Source organism: Pygocentrus nattereri, chromosome 10, assembly GCF_015220715.1.
Source record: "Pygocentrus nattereri isolate fPygNat1 chromosome 10, fPygNat1.pri, whole genome shotgun sequence".
NCBI lineage: Eukaryota > Metazoa > Chordata > Actinopteri > Characiformes > Serrasalmidae > Pygocentrus > Pygocentrus nattereri.
This window is the reverse complement of record NC_051220.1, coordinates 2,225,815-2,244,017: the sequence shown is the minus strand read 5'-3', so window position 1 is coordinate 2,244,017 and position 18,203 is coordinate 2,225,815. Positions and strand designations below refer to the sequence as shown.

General features: G+C 41.5%; 1 protein-coding gene across 3 annotated transcripts; it reads right to left on the bottom strand.

Moving 5' to 3' along the window:
* Window positions 1-1,310: 1,310 nt before the first annotated feature.
* Window positions 1,311-18,203, bottom strand: LOC108440481 (CUB and zona pellucida-like domain-containing protein 1). 3 transcript variants are annotated; one of them, XM_037542133.1, is made up of 21 exons: window positions 18,095-18,203; window positions 17,149-17,172; window positions 14,992-15,033; window positions 14,701-14,802; window positions 14,567-14,614; window positions 13,724-13,825; window positions 13,591-13,638; window positions 12,730-12,831; window positions 12,560-12,607; window positions 12,239-12,389; window positions 11,793-11,977; window positions 9,870-9,968; window positions 9,705-9,737; window positions 9,096-9,194; window positions 8,931-8,963; window positions 7,736-7,886; window positions 6,907-7,118; window positions 6,043-6,218; window positions 5,058-5,449; window positions 3,092-3,336; window positions 1,311-1,462 (listed from the first exon to the last, which is right to left on the bottom strand). In XM_037542133.1, exons 1-21 carry the CDS (start codon window positions 18,186-18,188, stop codon window positions 1,419-1,421), a joined length of 2,430 nt encoding a protein of 809 aa, XP_037398030.1. In that variant the 5' UTR covers window positions 18,189-18,203; the 3' UTR covers window positions 1,311-1,418. The 3 variants fall into 3 exon arrangements, with proteins under 3 accessions (XP_037398030.1, XP_037398031.1, XP_037398032.1); XM_037542134.1 differs by having other exon boundaries at window positions 17,149-17,169; XM_037542135.1 differs by lacking the exons at window positions 9,096-9,194; window positions 9,705-9,737.

Sequence of the window (18,203 nt, the reverse complement as noted above, 5' to 3'; positions counted from 1 at the left end):
CTACACTACATTTCTGTCCTGTACCTGAGGTGCCATGGTCTAAATGTTATTTGTAATTGTAAGAGCCCAGCCTGTGCTGATGTCGCCCTCTGCTGGCCGCCATAGTTTCAGGGAACTCTTAATTCCCAGAAGCCCTCTGGCTGATCAGGCCCACCCTGGCACACCTGTGGACTCCTCCACTTAAGTGCCATGGAAAATAGCAGCCTTTTGTCACACCTTTGTAGAGGGGTGACCGGTACAGTACTTAGCCCAGGTGGATATTTAGATAAAAAGAAAAGGAAATAAAAGAAAAGATGGCTGGAAAAACAAAAGAAAGAAATTGCCCCAAAACCAAAAAGAAGGCTCGAACATGAAACGGCAAAGAGCAAACAGGTGAAACAAAGTCGACCTTCCTCTCATGATCACAATCATGATCATGATGTTTGTTTACTGATTATCTTTTTTTTCACTCTTCTATCTCAGCCTTTGTTTGAGCACGCTGCTTTCAGCATCCCCTTTGTTTGCCTTTTTCCTGCCATTTTTTAATTCCCATTCATTGAGATGTTTTTCCCATTTTTGCCTGTGCTTTCCATCTGGCTCTGACCCACCTCCACCCCAACATGCACAGTCACCAAATTCACACTACATCACCTCAATCAACACATTTGAGACCCTTTCTCATGGGTTTCCCTCTCTGCACTTGGGTCTGCCTCCCTAACGTCCTGTAATGTTGGATTTTTTTGTGTTGCTATAATTGAGACATTTCATAAGCCTGTTAAGCATAATGTAAGTATTTTATAACATTTTCTGCTAATATCAGTTTTGATTGCCAATAAACTCAGAAATTATACTAACAAGTTGCCACAAATGATCTTGATGATCAGAATTACTGAAGGACCCACATTTTGCAAAAGTATTTAAACCATGTTAAAGTTTCAAATTATGCCATTCGTGCCAAAATTCCATATCATTCACATATGGAGACTAAACTGCAAAAAAGCCCCCCAAAAAACGCCCATTTTAAATTCACTATTTATATGACGTCAGCATATTGGCCCACAAGTTTAGCCCTGCCCCAAATCTGAGGGAGGTTGGAAAATGGTCATGTAAAAATGAATCATGGGACTGTTCTTAAAACCACACAAATGTCCTCAAATTGTAATGTAAAGTGTTGGATTTGGGCACAATTCCATTACAGCCCCAATTCACATCATATATCAGCTGTATAACTATATGAAGTCTGGCTTACATGTATTTTCATAGTAGATGTGCAGTAATGTACTGTAATGCTTAATCACAATACAGACTAATTGAAAAACAAGAGACACAGGTTTGCCTTTTGAGAATGCTTTAATAGATGTGAGTAAGTCAATGCTTCATTGGTTGAGTGATATGTGAAGAAGAGATTCGAGATTATTCCTGAGTGGAGTGAAGTGAGCTCACTCTTCTTTCTCAACCTGGTCAGCAGACTCCGCCTTGGCACCTGGTGATTGAAAATATGATTATCAGCACTTGTTCCAGGACATCAAATCCTAATACAAAACACAACATATGCAGGGTGATTCAAAAACATTCAGCCGATTTCAAAATATTTCATATTTTTACAACCGTGAGGCACCTAGGAACCAATCATAATCCAATTGAAAGAGGGGGTCATAGAGTTTGTGACTGAAAGAGCCGTGAGCGCACGAATGTGGACGAATTTGTCTATGCTGTTGATGTTGTCCATACAGCTGGAGGAGGTTCACACTGAGCACTTGTACAATTACATAATAAACTTTATGTTCAACTAAACCATTTACCGTTCACTGCTTTGCTCTGTAATGATTTACAAGAGAATTAAATCCTTTTGAAATCAGATGAACCTTTTTAAATCACCATATATAATAGTTTCAATTGTGCAAAAAAAGGTGAATGTTTTATGTCTTAACACTAAAACCTTAATTAGTCCCTAAGATCCTGTAAAGTTTACTTCCAACCTGCATCTAACATGCTGCTACCTCTCTTACCTAACACTAATTCTTCGGATCCAGAGAATCAAGAACTTCTGAAGAAGTTAATTAGCTGGAGTAGGAGAGGCAAATTATGGTTGGAACTAGATTCTGCAGGAAGGTAGATCTCCAGGACCAGGTTTGGAGACCACCGCTAATAGTTTGGTGAAAAAAACGAATTGACACAGTTTTCCACTTCCGCTCAGATGTAGTCGATCAGCCAAGATACTTGGCATCAGCTTCTTTACTTTAGCACTGGACCTACAAGACTAACGTTGCTAACAAACACTGGACATCAATTGTCACCCATTTTTTTTTTCTTTAAATACTTCTCCAAAACTTCTCTCAACCCTCTCAGACCACAGCCTGGTCTTCATTAAGGTGGCACAAACTAGCCGATGTGGTTTAGGACACTATGATGTGCTGTGAACTGTAAAAAAGAATGAAGCTTAGTCATGTAGCTGAACAGGTGCCACTTTACACAACAGCTGTCACATTTCTATTGTTTCTGTCTTATAAATAACAATGTTGAATTTGAAATGTGTATTTAAAATTACAAAAGGTGCTTATATGCCTACATAAGGACATCCGGCAAAATGAAAACCTGTATTGGTTTACTTTGGTTTGATAAAAGTTTTGGGGATGTATTCATGGGAAAAATTGGTGACTATAGTGTTTATTAGCAAAGTTAGCCCTGTAACCCTAGTCCTAAACTAAAGGAAGAAAAACTAGAGGGGTGTAAAGTCGCCCAAGCACTGGGCTTTGGAGCAGTGGAAGGGCACTTTTTAGAGATGAAGCACCCTACAGTATCTTTGGGTTGAGCTGGAGTGATATTTGTGATCCAGAACTAATCATCCAACATCGGCACCTGATCTCACTAAAGCTCTTTTGGCTGAATGCAGTCAATGTTGTAATATCGATCATAAACTCTTCCTAGAAGACTAGAGGCTGTTACTGCCCTTGATTTCATAAGAAATGATGGATGAGTAGACCTTTTGGACATACAGTATATGCACATTTTCCACTTGTCAATGACCACCAACGTCAACCACTGGCAGTTATGCTATGGTAACATTCCAAGCACACTGTAAGAGGCTAGGACACAGAAACTGCCCTCTGACCTTTGAGGGTGATTGGCCCCAGTGTGACCGTTTCAGTGTGGTGGGCGGAGTCAAGGGATCTCCTGTTGCGCATGCGGCAGCCTTGGCGACAGCGGGAGTTGTAGTCGTTGTCAGCGCAGACGACCACCCTACACTGCAGGAAGACGTAGGAATGAGTCCGCAGGAACTTGAAGGCCCTGAAACGGAACTGAGCGTAGTACTGCCTCCCATTGGTGTATATGTAGACCGTGTTGTCCTTCACACAGCTATAAGAAAACAGTAAAGAAGGAGAAAGATCACATCTACTGTGAAGTCTGCACAAATGCGATGAATGAAGTCTTGGATGTGGGCTATACTGCAACCAAAGACGTCTGACTTCTGACAGCTACTTACACCTTTTTGGATAGGCTTTTTTTTTCACAATGCCGTGTAGCCAGACAATGACTAATAAAGCCCAATAGGAAGAGAGGTTATGGAAGTTCCTATTGGCCAGTCTTCACTTTGAGCCTAAATTATCCAGATTAAGAAAACAATCCTGCTTTGTGAAATACTTCCCAGGCCTTTAGTATTAACAAGCAAGATAGCAGGTAGGCCATCTAACCACTGGACCTAAGACCACAGGGGGTGCTGATACATTGTGCAGCAACTGATGACATACAGTTGGAACAAGGTACATCTAAAGTACTGTACATAAGTCAGAGACCACCCTTCACTTACTGACCTTTCAGTTAAAATGGTCATTAAGTACAAGGGATACTTCTGAGGAGATGAGACATAAGATAATCCTCTTGGATAAGGAAGAAAAAAAATAACTGACAAAAAAACAAGACTCGTCAAAATCAAAATATTCGGTTTTATAAAAAACATACAGAGAAAATAGTGATCCTAAGAATCATGCAAGAACTGGTGGACCACAAAAAATGTCCCCATCAGCTAAACAGCACTGAAATCTTCCGTCTCTGAGAGAGAGGAGAAAATCAACCTGCTTCAGATCTGAAAACATCCACAGGTGTTTCTGTCCATCCTTCCACTGTGAGAAGACCACTTGTGGGTCTGAAAGGATGTGTAGCTGTTAAGAAGCTGTTACGGAAAAAAGGAAACGGAAAACAAAGAAGACAATAAGAAGTCCAGACCTCAACATCATAGAATGTGTTCGAGTTTTTTTCGATTGTGAGAAGCAAAAAATGCAACCAACTTCTAAGACTGAACTCTGGAGGTGTGGGAAAAATATACTTGACCTGAAAGTGTGTCTCCCAAAAAGAATGGAAGTTGTAATAAAGCTGAAGGTCGGACAGACTAAATACTGAAAAAAATATATTCAGCTGTTCAGGTTTCTGTGTCTGATGGCCACTCTGACTTTTGCACAGTACTGTATATATCAGGCATGTCAAACTGGGAATCTTCCAGGTCAAAGTGCTCCAGAGATCAGTTTTTACGCTCATCTAATGCTCTGAATTCAGGTCATGAAGGCCTTGCTAATTAGCTGAAGATCTGAATCAGGTGTGTTTTAATGAGACGGTGTGCTGAATTCTGCAGTGTTTTGGTAAGGACTGGAGCCTGACGAGGTACATATGGCAGGTATATATAAAAAGATGGCCAAGGTAGATTCAAGGTAGGTGTCCCTAATAAACCACAATTCAGTGTACCATGATGGCTCTACCCAATCCCAATCCCGATCCTGGAGTACCACTACCTTTCTTTTTTCACTTTCCCTGCTACAACAACTCTGTAAAGGTTTGATAATAATTAGTTGGATCAGGTGTTTTACAGCTGGGAAAACCCTTGCAAGATTGGGGTACTCCAGGACCAGGAGTGAATCTACATGATCCTGAAAGTCCTTTTAAAACTGGACCTACATGAACATCCACTACATGAGTTTGAAGTCAAATCCAAACAAGGTATAATTAAACCAGTCACGATAATTAGGCCAGTACAGAACAACACTGAAGTACTTGTCCACAGACTGTTCTGCCTCTGGCTCTCTTACCCGTTTTGGATCAGGGTGTAAGAGTGAGCCTGGAAGTCATGGTTGGGAGAGGCCACACAACTGTCCAGCAGAAGGTCTAGTGTGTTGTCTGCTCTGCTGAGCTGCACCTGAACATACAGGTACTGATTGAGGCTGACCTCGTAGGGAAATTCAAGTATAGGGTAGGAGAAGCTGCTGGAAGGGTAGAAGGCCATGCTGGCGTTAAAGTGCCCTATGCCAGCAATGGTGTGGTTGATAATCTCTTTGGTCTTGTAGACTGTCCCCACTGTGGTGCCCTGCTCCATGTGGCACTTCACGCTCAGCAGGAACTCTCCGACCTGCCGTGTGATCTCGCCTGACTGGGATGGCGCTGCTCGCACATGGTTACTGTAGACAACCCGTCCTTTGTTGGTCTAATGGGAGGAAAAAAGAAGGCATAATGTCATATTCTGACAAGGAGAAACCTAGTTCTAGAGCAGTGGCTCCTAATCTTGGAAACATGTTTATCAAGCATCTCAAAGAAAGAACTGATCTAAGATCAAGGCCGATATTCATCACTTAGTGTCAAGAAAGACGTAGTGAACAAGAGAGGATTCTGGAATCCTAGGTCAGCACTCCTACTCTAAAAACTATACAGGCCCAGGTCTCATTACTTCATATTGTCCCATTCAGTGTCACATATCCAGCATAGACAAATCCCAGATTCACATTCTTAATCAATGGTCCATGGGGGTCCTGACCACTGAAGAACAGGGTAACAGAGTATCAGAGAAACAGATGGACTACAGTCTGTAACTGTAGAACTACAGAGTGCAGCTATACAGTAAGTGGAGCTGATAAACTGGACAGTGAGTGTAGAAACAAGGAGGTGCTCATAATGTTACGCCTGATCGGTGTACAGTGAGTTGAACTAAATCAAATCATTGTAAGGACAAAAATCTGAGATTTACAGAACTGCTATCTACTTTTATCCATTTTGTAGCCTAATATGTAACATTTATCTTACCGTTTTGTTGGTTCCACACAAGTTAATGGGGAAGTTGAAGGACACCTCGTAGCTGTTAGCAGAGGGTCTGCAACGATGGTCATCCACATAGAGATTTTGCCAGGAGATGCCCAGAGAGTTCAGGTATGATCTCTCAATCACAATGGTCATGCTGTCTGAGGAACAGGCCACTCTAGCTGTGCAACAAAAAGAAATTCCGCCTCCGCATTTAACCCATCCGTGAAGTGAAACACCACATACACACTAGTAAACAGACACACACACTTGGGCAGCGAGCACACTTGCCCGGAGCAGTGGGCAGCCCTATTCATGGCGCTCGGGGAGCAATTGGGGGTTAGGTGTCTTACTCAAGGACACCTAAGTCATGTGCTGTCAGCCCTGGGGATTGAACCGGCAACCTTCCGGTCACAGGGCCAGTTCCCTAACCTCCAGCCCACGACTACCCCAAATTTTATTTTTGGTTCATTTTATTTATCCAGCTTTTGTTACATCCAACAACTGCCACAATAAAAATACCATTTAATTGCTTTCTTTCAAGTTGACTTGCTGCAACACCTACAAAGACGAAAAGCCAGTTTGCTTGCAGTTTTGTAAACTATGAATTTCCATGAAAATGAAAAACAAGATAAGGCATAATGCATAAGGAAATTGCATTTTATGGCTACTGTGAAAAGTTAAGCAGCCACACGTACTAACTCCTATGAAATAATGCTGCTCTAGGGTCAGTTTTGCATCTCCCATTCCTGTGATTGTAGATGCTCAAAAAAGACAGAACCTTATCCGAGATTTACAGGGCCTTAATGAGAATGGACTCAGATGATACACCTATGGCAACTGTACAGTTTGCCCTTTTGCTGAGTTTACCTGTATTTTCGGGCAGAGAGCTGCTGAAGAAGGCTTTGAAGCCACGGGCCACAACTGAGCCGTCGCTCCTGAACAAGACAGTCATGTATGAGGAGGATGAGCGGAAGTCCCGGAGGGTGGTGTCGTTGTAGCACAGCTTGCCCAGCAGTGAGGAGGCGGTGGAGGAGCCATCATACACGTTTATATAGTCACAGTTACAGCAATGCTCCAGCCTGAGTCACAAACACAGAGCCGTCAGCTGATAAAGCATCTTTTAAAGTAAGAATTTAGTGTAAACTTTCCCCTTTATGGCTAATGTAGGCAATGAGCCAAGACACGTTTGGTGGCTGACGTCTGCTGCTTTAGTTTTGGACTGGAGCTAATTTTCATTTACAGTATTATATACAGCATTCGGCAGAGGCTCTTATCCAGAGCGACTTGCCATTTTGATCATTTTACACAGGTAGGCAAGGGAAGTGTTAGGATCAGACACAGCAGTGCTGCTGGAGTATTTAAACACTGTGTCCACTCACTGTCCACTCTATAAGACGGAACTGCGCTGTTGGTCCACCCTGCAGATGTAAAGCCAGAGACGGCAGCTCATCTGCTGCTTCCCAGTATAAGCCAATCATCCTCTAGTCCTTCATCAGTGGCTGGATATTTTGGTAGGCGGACAATTCTCAGTCCAGCAGCAACACTGAGGTGTTTAAAAACTCCAGCAGCACTGCTGTGACTGATCCACTCAGACCAGCGCAAGACACACTAACAATACACATGATTTGATTTGATTTGAAGTAAATGAGATTAAGAAAAGATGTTGGAGGGTTTTTTCCCTCTCTGGGTTACTTACTCGAGATCTACAAATGACAGAAAGATCCTCTGTCCTGCAGGAGCAGAGAGCTGCCATACACAATATGCATTATCATGGTAATAATTTGGGTAGTAGGGGCTGGAGATTGACCCGGAATCAAACAAGTGTCCTCCACAGATGGACTGAGTCACTGGATGGAATGAGATCAGGACAAAATAAGGGTTAATAAAGGTTTAACGGCACATTTAAAGGAATGGTTTGGGCGAAAATTCAAAATACACTTTGTAACTTACCCCAGATGCACTGTGATCAGCAGAGAGATGTTTCCTGTCCAAATTTTGCTTTGTTTAGGTTTAGCACTTGAGCATAATAGCGCTACCAAAGCGTAGCCACTAATCAAAACACATTCAGGTCTTCATTAAGGTCACTCGAACTGTTGATGTGTTTTAGAGCACAGTGTGACTCACTGTAAACTATACAAATCAACAAAACTGTGTAGCCAAGCACCTTTGATCTAAAATCAGCTGCCACCTCCATTTAGATACCCAGTGTTTTGTTTAGCTGGCACCTAAAATTTTATAGTCCATTGTAAGACAAACTGTGTCCAAACCCACATGGACAAGTCTGTATAACCTTAACAATGAAGACTGAAGACCTGGATATGTTCGAGAGAACTTTTGGAGATGTACTTATAGAAAACTCTTGATTTCTAGTGTATCTAGTTAACCAGCATACCACTGTTGTCTGAACGAAACGTTGTATCTCCATTTTTGAGTTTTTGACATGACTTGAAAGAATCTGTGGTCCTATATATCGTATGTTGATTGCATGATGAATGGACCAACAGAAATGACCTAAAATTGCTTGGAAAATACGTCTGGTTCCATTGACCTACATTAACACTAGAGTAAGTTTTGACCTTCTCCTGTAAAGTTACCATTCTTTGGTAATTTAATTTTCACTGTTTTGTTTTGAATGCTGGTTATGCTCGTCCTCCAGCACGTCTATGCTGGGTGACCAACTAAACCAGCACTAGACCAGCATAAACCATATAGTTAAGCTGGAACCATAAAATTCAATAAAAAGAAATCTAAAGTAAAAAAGCCAAATTTGGACACCAAACATCTCGGCTGATCGACTGCATTCTCTGGTTATGGGAGCTAAAAGTCATGGAGAAGGACATATCTGTAGCCTTTTTTCAAGATTGTTGAGACAACATCCAGATTGTTGTTACCTGTTGGCGGTTCGGTTGTGGCTTGGCAGTACGCTGCACAAAGAAGATACAAGACAGTGGATTAGCTCTGACCAAAAAGCGTCCGCAACAGGTATAATTTAAAAACTGAGATTATCTTATACTCAGCAAATGAGACTGTGGCGTTTCAAATCAGGTGGTGCTCACTGTAGTAGTCATGGCAACAGTTTCCATAGTACTGACAGGAGCTGGTACAGGAACATCGACTAAAACTATAGCCGCAGTTCCCCCTGCAGGAAGGCCTTTCTGTCCAAGAGGGAAAACAGTGATAAGGGTTGTGCACAGTAGGCTATGGCTGCCAAGCAACATGACAATCAAAGATTTTTCAGCACAATGATTTTAGTTACAAACTTCAGTTGATGTGTGTTGTCCTATAGCATGATTCTGGAGTTACCATTCTGGAGATATGAAGTTCTGACTCCAGTGATATGTTTTGTTTTGAATGCTGGTTATGCTCATCCTCCAGCACGTCTATGCTGGGTGACCAACTAAACCAGCACTAGACCAGCATAAACCATATAGTTAAGCTGGAACCATAAAATTCAATAAAAAGAAATCTAAAGTAAAAAAGCCAAATTTGGACACCAAACATCTTGGCTGATTGACTGCATTCTCTGGTTATGGGAGCTAAAAGTCATGGAGAAGGACATATCTGTAGCCTTTTTTCAAAAGCTTGTTTTGAACTATAAAGGAAGTAGCTGTTGCTCTGGGTATATCCAGAGTACCCATATCTGGGTACATCCAGATTGTTGTTACCTGTGGGCGGTTCGGTTGTGGCTTGGCAGTACGCTGCACAAAGAAGATACAAGACAGTGGATTAGCTCTGACCAAATAGCGTCCGCAGCAGGTATCATTTAAATACTGAGATTATCTTATACTCAGCAAATGAGACTGTGGCGTTTCAAATCAGGTGGTGCTTACTGTAGTAGTCATGGCAACAGTTTCCATAGTACGGACAGGAGCTGGTGCAGGAACATCGACTAAAACTATAGCCGCAGTTCCCCCTACAGTAAGGCCGTTCTGTCCAAGAGGGAAAACAGTGATAAGGGTTGTGCACAGTAGGTTATGGCTGCCAAGCAACATGACAATCAAAGATTTTTCAGCACAATGATTTTAGTTACAAACTTCAGTTGATATGTGTTGTCCTATAGCATGATATGCAAAGGTACTGACAACCCTGATCAAATTACATGACTTTCTAAGTTAAGACATCCTCTACAGAGAGCACTGTAGCACGTCCTGTGATGCTCCTGGCTCATGGAGGATGCTGGAGGTAGGACAAACGTTTGCAGCATCCATTTCAGTTTTATTGTCATTAACAAAGAAACCAAGACATAACACAACCAAAGCTGGCCAAAAGTTAGACTCTTCAGTCCGTCTTCCAATTGAGCTTTTCAGCTCTTCACTCCGTCTCTTGCTGCCGCAGGCTTGTCCCTCTCTCTCTCAGTTCCCTCTCTGGATCAAATGTGAGGCAAGTTAAAGTGGCCTCACTGTAGGCAGCACCCAGGAGGCTGGATGGGGAACAGGGATATCGGCTCTTTCATTTGGTAGCACCACTGTGACCGTTCTTCCAGAAGCTCATTTGTGAGGTCAGACACTGATGTTGGACAAGAAGGTCTCCACTCTAATTCAGGAGCCGTCCCCAAACTGTTCCCACAAAGTTGGCAGCATGAAATTGTCCAAAATCTCTTGGTGCTGAAGCTTTAAGAGTTCCTTTCACTGGAACTAAGGGGCCGAGCTCGACTCCTGAAAAACACCCCCACACCATGATCCCCCCTCCACCCAACTTTACACTCAGCACAATGCAGACAGACAAGTACCGTCTCCTGGCAACCACCAAACCCAAACTCGTCCATCGGATTTCCAGACAGAGAAGCGTGATTGGTCACTCCAGAGAACACGTCTCCACTGCTCTAGAGTCCAGTGGCGGCGCTTTACTCCACTGCATTCCACGCTTTGCACTGCGCTTGGTGATGTAAGGCTTGGATGCAGCTGCTCGGCCATGGAAACCCATTCCATGAAGCTCTCTACGCTGTTCTTGAGCTGATCTGAAGGCCACATGAAGTTTGGAGGTCTGTAGTGATGGACTCTGCAGAAAGTTGGTGACCTCTGCGCACTATGCCCCTCAGCATCCGCTGACCGCTCTGTCATTTTACGTGGCCGACCACTTCGTGGCTGAGTTGCTGTCGTTCCCAATCGCTTCCACTTTGTTATAATCCCACTGACAGTGGACTGTGGAATATTTAGTAGTGAGGAAATTTCACGACTGGACTTGCTGCACAGGTGGCGTCCGATCACGGCACCACGCTGGAATTCTCTGAGCTCCTGAGAGCGACCCATTCTTTCACTAATGTCTGTAGAAGCAGTCTGCAGGCCTAGGGGCTCGGCTTTATACACCTGTCTAGCCTTGCTTACTTCTTGTCTAGCCGTCTTCTGAAATCCATTAGTGTAGCCTTTGGTCTTGCTGTTATCTGAGCAGTTGGCACTTTCTAATCCCTTTTTCCTTTGTTATCTTGCAGTCACACTATTACTTAGCTCAGCTTAGCCTAACCTAGCTTTCCCTGTTGTCATCATTGCTTACTAGGTCTCGCCTCAGGTTTCGTTTATCTGTATTCTGTTATTAGTTTGTGTTCATGAAATCTGAGCCAGCATCCATTCATAATTCTATCCAATTCATTATAGCATTTGTGTACCTTTGAGTGTGTGTCAACAAATCAGCTTTTTGAAACAAAATAAATTTTAAAACTGAGTATTGTCTATTATTCTTGCAAAAGCTGCAGCTGGTTGTGCTAAATCACTCATAAAAAGGAGAAGGAGACACCGTAGCCTCATTTCATCACTAACCTGTGAACCCCCATTCTGCCCGAAAACCTTGATAAGTTACACTGTGGTCACTGGTGAACACTACAGTGAGATAGCGCATGCTGGAGTTGAAGTGATGTGTCTGATTTTGAGGCAGGCGACCCAGCAGTGGGTAAGAGTCAGTGGGACCGTCATACACCCTGATGGAGTCGCAACACGTCTCCAATCTAGTTCCAAGCAGAAAGTGAGGGAATTGATGATGAAGCTCAGGGCAGCGTAACGGCCATCACATATAAGTTTACAGCTGGTTTCAGATTACAACTGATGCAGTCATGAAGGCAAAACAAATTCAGTATTGATTTAGAGTGATATAGAATAAATGGGCTAATATGGCATATTTTAACAGTCTGAATGAATAAATGAATCTAAAAAGAATAGACTTGGCTTTAATCAGTCTGTATATAAAGTGAAGGAAAGCTGTGACTTACTGAACAAATGTGAAGGTCAAATAAACAACCTGTGTCTCTGACGCCAGAAGCCTCCATGTGCAACGTGCATTATTGGGGTAGTTATTAGGAAACTGGGGGCTGAAGAATTCTCCTCTTGGGTTAGTCAGATCTCCACCACATGGAGCTCCACCTGTAAAGCAGCATATGTATTTCAGTCTGACTCAGCTCATCAACTGCATAGCAAAATGATGTGTGTGCTAGGTAGACCAAGGGTGCCCAATCCTTGTCCTGTGATCTACCACCCTGTAGCGTTTAATCCAGAGAACACATGCTCCCTCTCTCTCAGCACAGAAAATATACCTGTTATGGTGTTTAGGGCAGTTGTGGTTTGGCCTGGGTAGCAGTAATCTGTGGGAGAAATAAGAGTAAGATCAACACACAGTCACGTTAAAGTCAGTCACCTCTAAATGTCGGTACACGTCACTTAAAATAATCTACTCAGTCGTTCTATTAAAACTACAGTTCCTGACCGTGATAGTCGTGGCAGCAGTTTCCGTAGTACTGACAGGAGCTGGAGCAGGAACAGCTGCCGAGGCCGTAGCCACAGTTCCACCTGCAGGAAGGACGAGCTCCTACAGAGACAATAAGCCTGTCTTAATAACAACGACATCACCAACTCAAATGACAGAAAAACTATTTTCGTTATTGACAGAACTGACGATCACAATTCCGTCCTACATAAACCAACAGCATTAGTTCTAAAAGTACTTCAGAAGCTGGATTTTTGCTTTGCTTTTTCAGTGGATCCACCTGGACAATGTTTCAACTTACAGTCTTTTTGAAGTGTATTGCTGGCTTTATTATAAACGTTTGAAAGAATATCTGTGTGTGTTTATGTGTAAACCCAGTACTGAATGTCTGTAACATTATAAAAACAACCACTTAATGTTGTTGTAATCTTGCCAAAGCGATTTAAGTGGTCGTTACAGATACAGCAGATGTAGCAGAGGTGTTGTGCTTCTAAACTGTGGAACTCAGTTCCACCTTCTATTGGACAGTCAAGCTCTTAAAAGTAAACTCTTAAGAAACATTTAAAAGCGTTTCTCTAGCTGAGCGTTTAATTAAAACTCACATTTGTATTTATCTGTTTTAATCAGATCTGTGTTATTGTCTTATAGGATTTCCAATTAGTGCTCATCATTTCTTGTATTAGTTAAGATTTACCACCTGTCTGTAAAACACTTTGAGCTGCGACAGGCAAAAAGTGCTATTTGAATTATTATTATTATTGTTGTTGTTATTATTGTTGTTGTTGTTGTTGTTGTTGTTGTTGTTGTTGTTGTTGTTGTTCCAGAGAACATGCCCTCTCTCTCTCAGCACAGAAAATATACCTGTTACGGTATAAAGAGCAGAAGCGGTTGTGGATCCATCACAGTAATCTGTGGGAGAAATAACAGTAAGATGTCAACACACAGTCACTTCTCTACTCTACTCAGTCGTTCTATTAAAACTACAGTTCCTGACCGTGGTAGTCGTGGCAGCAGGTTCCGTAGTACTGACAGGAGCTGGAGCAGGAACAGCTGCCGAGGCCGTAGCCGCAGTTCCACCTGCAGGAAGGACGAGCTCCTACAGAGACAATAAGCCTGTCTTAATAACAACGACATCACCAACTCAAATGACAGAAAAACTATTTTCGTTATTGACAGAACTGACGATCACAATTCCGTCCTACATAAACCAACAGCATTAGTTCTAAAAGTACTTCAGAAGCTGGATTTTTGCTTTGCTTTTTCAGTGGATCCACCTGGACAATGTTTCAACTTACAGTCTTTTTGAAGTGTATTGCTGGCTTTATTATAAACGTTTGAAAGAATATCTGTGTGTGTTTATGTGTAAACCCAGTACTGAATGTCTGTAACATTATAAAAACAACCACTTAATGTTGTTGTAATCTTGCCAAAGCGATTTAAGTGGTCGTTACAGATACAGCAGATGTAGCAGAGGTGTTGTGCTTCTAAACTGTGGAACTCAGTTCCACCTTCTATTGGACAGTCAAGCTCTTAAAAGTAAACTCTTAAGAAACATTTAAAAGCGTTTCTCTAGCTGAGCGTTTAATTAAAACTCACATTTGTATTTATCTGTTTTAATCAGATCTGTGTTATTGTCTTATAGGATTTCCAATTAGTGCTCATCATTTCTTGTATTAGTTAAGATTTACCACCTGTCTGTAAAACACTTTGAGCTGCGACGGGCAAAAAGTGCTATTTGAATTATTATTATTGTTGTTGTTGTTATTATTGTTGTTGTTGTTGTTGTTGTTGTTGTTCCAGAGAACATGCCCTCTCTCTCTCAGCACAGAAAATATACCTGTTACGGTATAAAGAGCAGAAGCGGTTGTGGATCCATCACAGTAATCTGTGGGAGAAATAACAGTAAGATGTCAACACACAGTCACTTCTCTACTCTACTCAGTCGTTCTATTTAAAACTACAGTTCCTGACCGTGATAGTCGTGGCAGCAGGTTCCGTAGTACTGACAGGAGCTGGAGCAGGAACAGCTGCCGAGGCCGTAGCCGCAGTTCCACCTGCAGGAAGGACGAGCTCCTACAGAGAAAACAAACTTGTCTTAATTACATCAACAACTTAAACAACAAATGTTTTTTCACAGCTGAGGGACATGAAGATGGAAGATCTACAAAATAAACACGATTCATTCCAGAAAAAATCAGTGACATTAAAAAAATACTTGATGGGTGAAAAGGAACAACAGAGGTTCTGTGGTATAAGGAGGACCTTCTGTGGTATCTGGTTGATCTGTGGTATAAGGAGCTGGTTCTGTGAAATAAAGAAGAACATCTGTGAGGACCAGAGCAGCTGAACCTAGGAATAAGGGTGTTTAAATTGGTGTATAAATTATGTTTTATTTACAATGTGTGGGACTAATTTTGTAAGAAAAAGCACTTCTGGAGCTTCTAGATATTCTAGTGGCTGGTTAGTGTAGTGGTTAACACCTCTGCCTTCTACACTGTAGACTGGGGTTCAGTGCCCCGCCTGGGCAAACACCCTACACTACACCAATAAGAGGCCTTGGGCAAGACTCCTAACACCTCCTTCACCCACCTGTGTAAAATGATCAAACTGTGTCGCTCTGGATAAGAGCGTCAGCCAAATGCCATGAATTTGAATTTGAATTATATTTGATGACGATCCGTAGCTGAACCAAGTTTGAGCAGCAGCTCTATGCTAGGGCTGTTTACTGAACTGCAACGTACAAGACCAAATATGTGTTTCGTTTAAAACACATGAAAAGCCTTTCACACGATTCAGATTCTCATGCTTGATCTAGAATTGCAAACATGTCCAGGTGCACCAGTGTCAGCTGAGCGCTAATGCTGCCGTCAGAAGCTCCTGCGTACGACTTTGGAGGTCGTAAGTACGACTTGATTTGTGTTCAAATGGTTTTGGTTAGAAATAAGTGGAAATGTTTTTGGTTTACTTTTATTTTTCTCTTATTACAGAGAGTCTGTGTGTAGACATTATATCACTGTTGTCGGGAGAAAACCTTGTATGTCCATTTTTGACATTTTTCAGTTTTTGGCATCATTTAAAAACGACCGTTGCTTTTTAAATTGTGTGTAAAAACGACTCGGAAAGACGTCTGGTTCCATTGACTTACGTTAAAAGTAAAGTGTGTTTTGTCCTTCTCCTGTAAAGTTAGCATTTTGGGAATATGAGGTTTTCTTCCGACAACAGTGATCTCTGGAATTCCAGGTGGGGATGGTTTCAGCCGCAGTCTTAAGGTTGTGGCTGATGAATAACTGAAATGTTTATCAGCGGCTATGATTTTTTTTGTTTGTTTGTTTTTTGTTAACACTCCCCCAACTTGGAAACTCAGGGCTAAATGAAAAAGGTTCCCACTAGTAAATACCATATGGTGCTGCCATTCATGTGCTTCCATCTCGTAAATCCAATATTTCCACATGACTTGAAGGTGGCATAACACACTACTTCAAATCATACCAGAGCTGTCCATTTCCTATTCCACATGTGTGGCCTAAACTGAAGGCATAGCTCTAAGAGCCCCAGCAACAATATTTGGTAATATATGCATTTGACATATATATATATATATATATATATATATATATATATATATATATATATATATACATGACATTTTTTCTTAACAATATATGATAGAAAACGTCATTCATGTATGGATAGTATAAATAAGTTTAAATTAAATGACCCTTATTAGTCCCACAACAGGGAAATTTCACCTCCGCATTTAACCCATCCATGCAGTGAAACACCACATACACACTAGTGAGCGCACACACACTAGGGGGCAGTGAAAACACTTTCTCGGAGCGGTGGGCAGCCCTATCTGCAGCGCTCGGGAGCAGTTGGGGGTTAGGTGTCTTGCTCAAGGACACCTCAGTCAGTGCTGTCAGCTCTGAGAATCGAACCGCCGACCTTCCGGTCACAGGGCCGGTTCCCTGACCTCCAGCCCACTATATATGACTATATAATAATATTATAATAATATAATGTGACGTTATTTGACAATAATAGGTTTGTATACATCTTTGTTTCCATCCACACACTTCCTGATGAAGTGGAAGTTAGTGTAATAGCTACATGACAATGTGCACAGTGTAAGCTATGCCATATCATTACAACATGAAATAAATGAAAATATTGTTCATTTTGGTGCATTTAAGGTGCATTTATATCTATATGTCATCTATATGTCAGGCATATGCGTTCACCTATCAGGCGTATACGTATGACTCCTATATATCGAGCATATATTTTGAATATTTACTATTCGAGACTTTTTTTCTCACTGGTTGAAAGGAAATATTAAGTGAGAAGGTCAGTTGTCAGACTAAGAGAAGTGCATGAGCTCCACTTTCGTGTGTCGGCATCGTGTTTTCTGATATTTACCTGTCGTCCAAAACCAGCTGGCTGCTGAAATGATAAACGCAGACATGGTGAGGTTGTCAGTGCAGCTCAGAAGTATTTCCTTCTTGAAAATCACGAATGTTAACCAATAAAACCACAATCATCCAGAAATATGTTGAATACATGCAATATACTGTGCTGCACTTATATATTGTATTTTATTGTATTGCACTGTGTATTGTATTGTAGTGTAGTTTATTGTAGTGTAGTGTATTGCAGTGTATTGTGTTGTATTGTAGTGTAGTGTATTGTAGTGTGTTGTAGTGTAGTGTGTTGTAGTGTGTTGTATTGTAGTGTATTGTAGTGTGTTGTGTATTGTAGTGTAGTGTGTTGTATTGTAGTGTAGTTTATCGCAGTGTATTGTATTGTAGTGTAGTGTATTGTAGTATGTTGTAGTGTAGTGCGTTGTAGTGTATTGTAGTGTATTATAGTGTATTGTATTGTAGTCTATTGTAGTGTATTGTAGTGTATTGTAGTGTATTGTATTGTAGTCTATTGTAGTTTATTGTAGTGTATTGTATTGTATTGTAGTGTATTGTATTGTAGTGTAGTGTATTGTAGTCTATTGTAGTGTATTGTATTGTATTGTAGTGTATTGTATTGTATTGTATTGTAGTCTATTGTAGTGTATTGTAGTGTAGTCTATTGTAGTGTATTGTATTGTAGTGTATTGTAGTGTGTTGTAGTGTGTTTTAGTGTATTGTAGTGTATTATTCTGTGTTCAGCTGCTCCTTTTCTCTCTGTATCTACACTGACTGTGTTTCTATCAGTATCTGAGCTCAGGACCGTCTTTCTCTCTAACCTACTGGTAACTAGCAGAGAGACTTTCTCTAGACAGACGAAGCTCTTCTTGTAAGTCGCTCTGGATCAGAGCGTCTGCTAAACGCTGGAAATGTAAAGGTAAATTCAGAGTAAAGCGTGTTCTTACCTGTGGAGCTGACTCCAGCCAGGAGAGACAGTAGCAGGATTTTCATTTCAAGCTTCACCTTTCTCCCACCGCGTCTCCCACCGAGTGGCACCATGGCTTATATAACCCA

What these genes read in the sequence shown, in the direction of transcription:
- LOC108440481 (XM_037542133.1), bottom strand. Translation starts at nt 18,188, where the DNA reads ATGGTGCCACTCGGTGGGAGACGCGGTGGGAGAAAGGTGAAGCTTGAA. An exon ending in CACAACCGAACCGCCAACAG is followed by an intron (nt 7,887 to 8,930) that starts GTAACAACAATC and finishes CATTCCATCCAG; the next exon opens with TGACTCAGTCCATCTGTGGA. An exon ending in TACACCCTGATCCAAAACGG is followed by an intron (nt 3,337 to 5,057) that starts GTAAGAGAGCCA and finishes GTTTTCTTATAG; the next exon opens with CTGTGTGAAGGACAACACGG.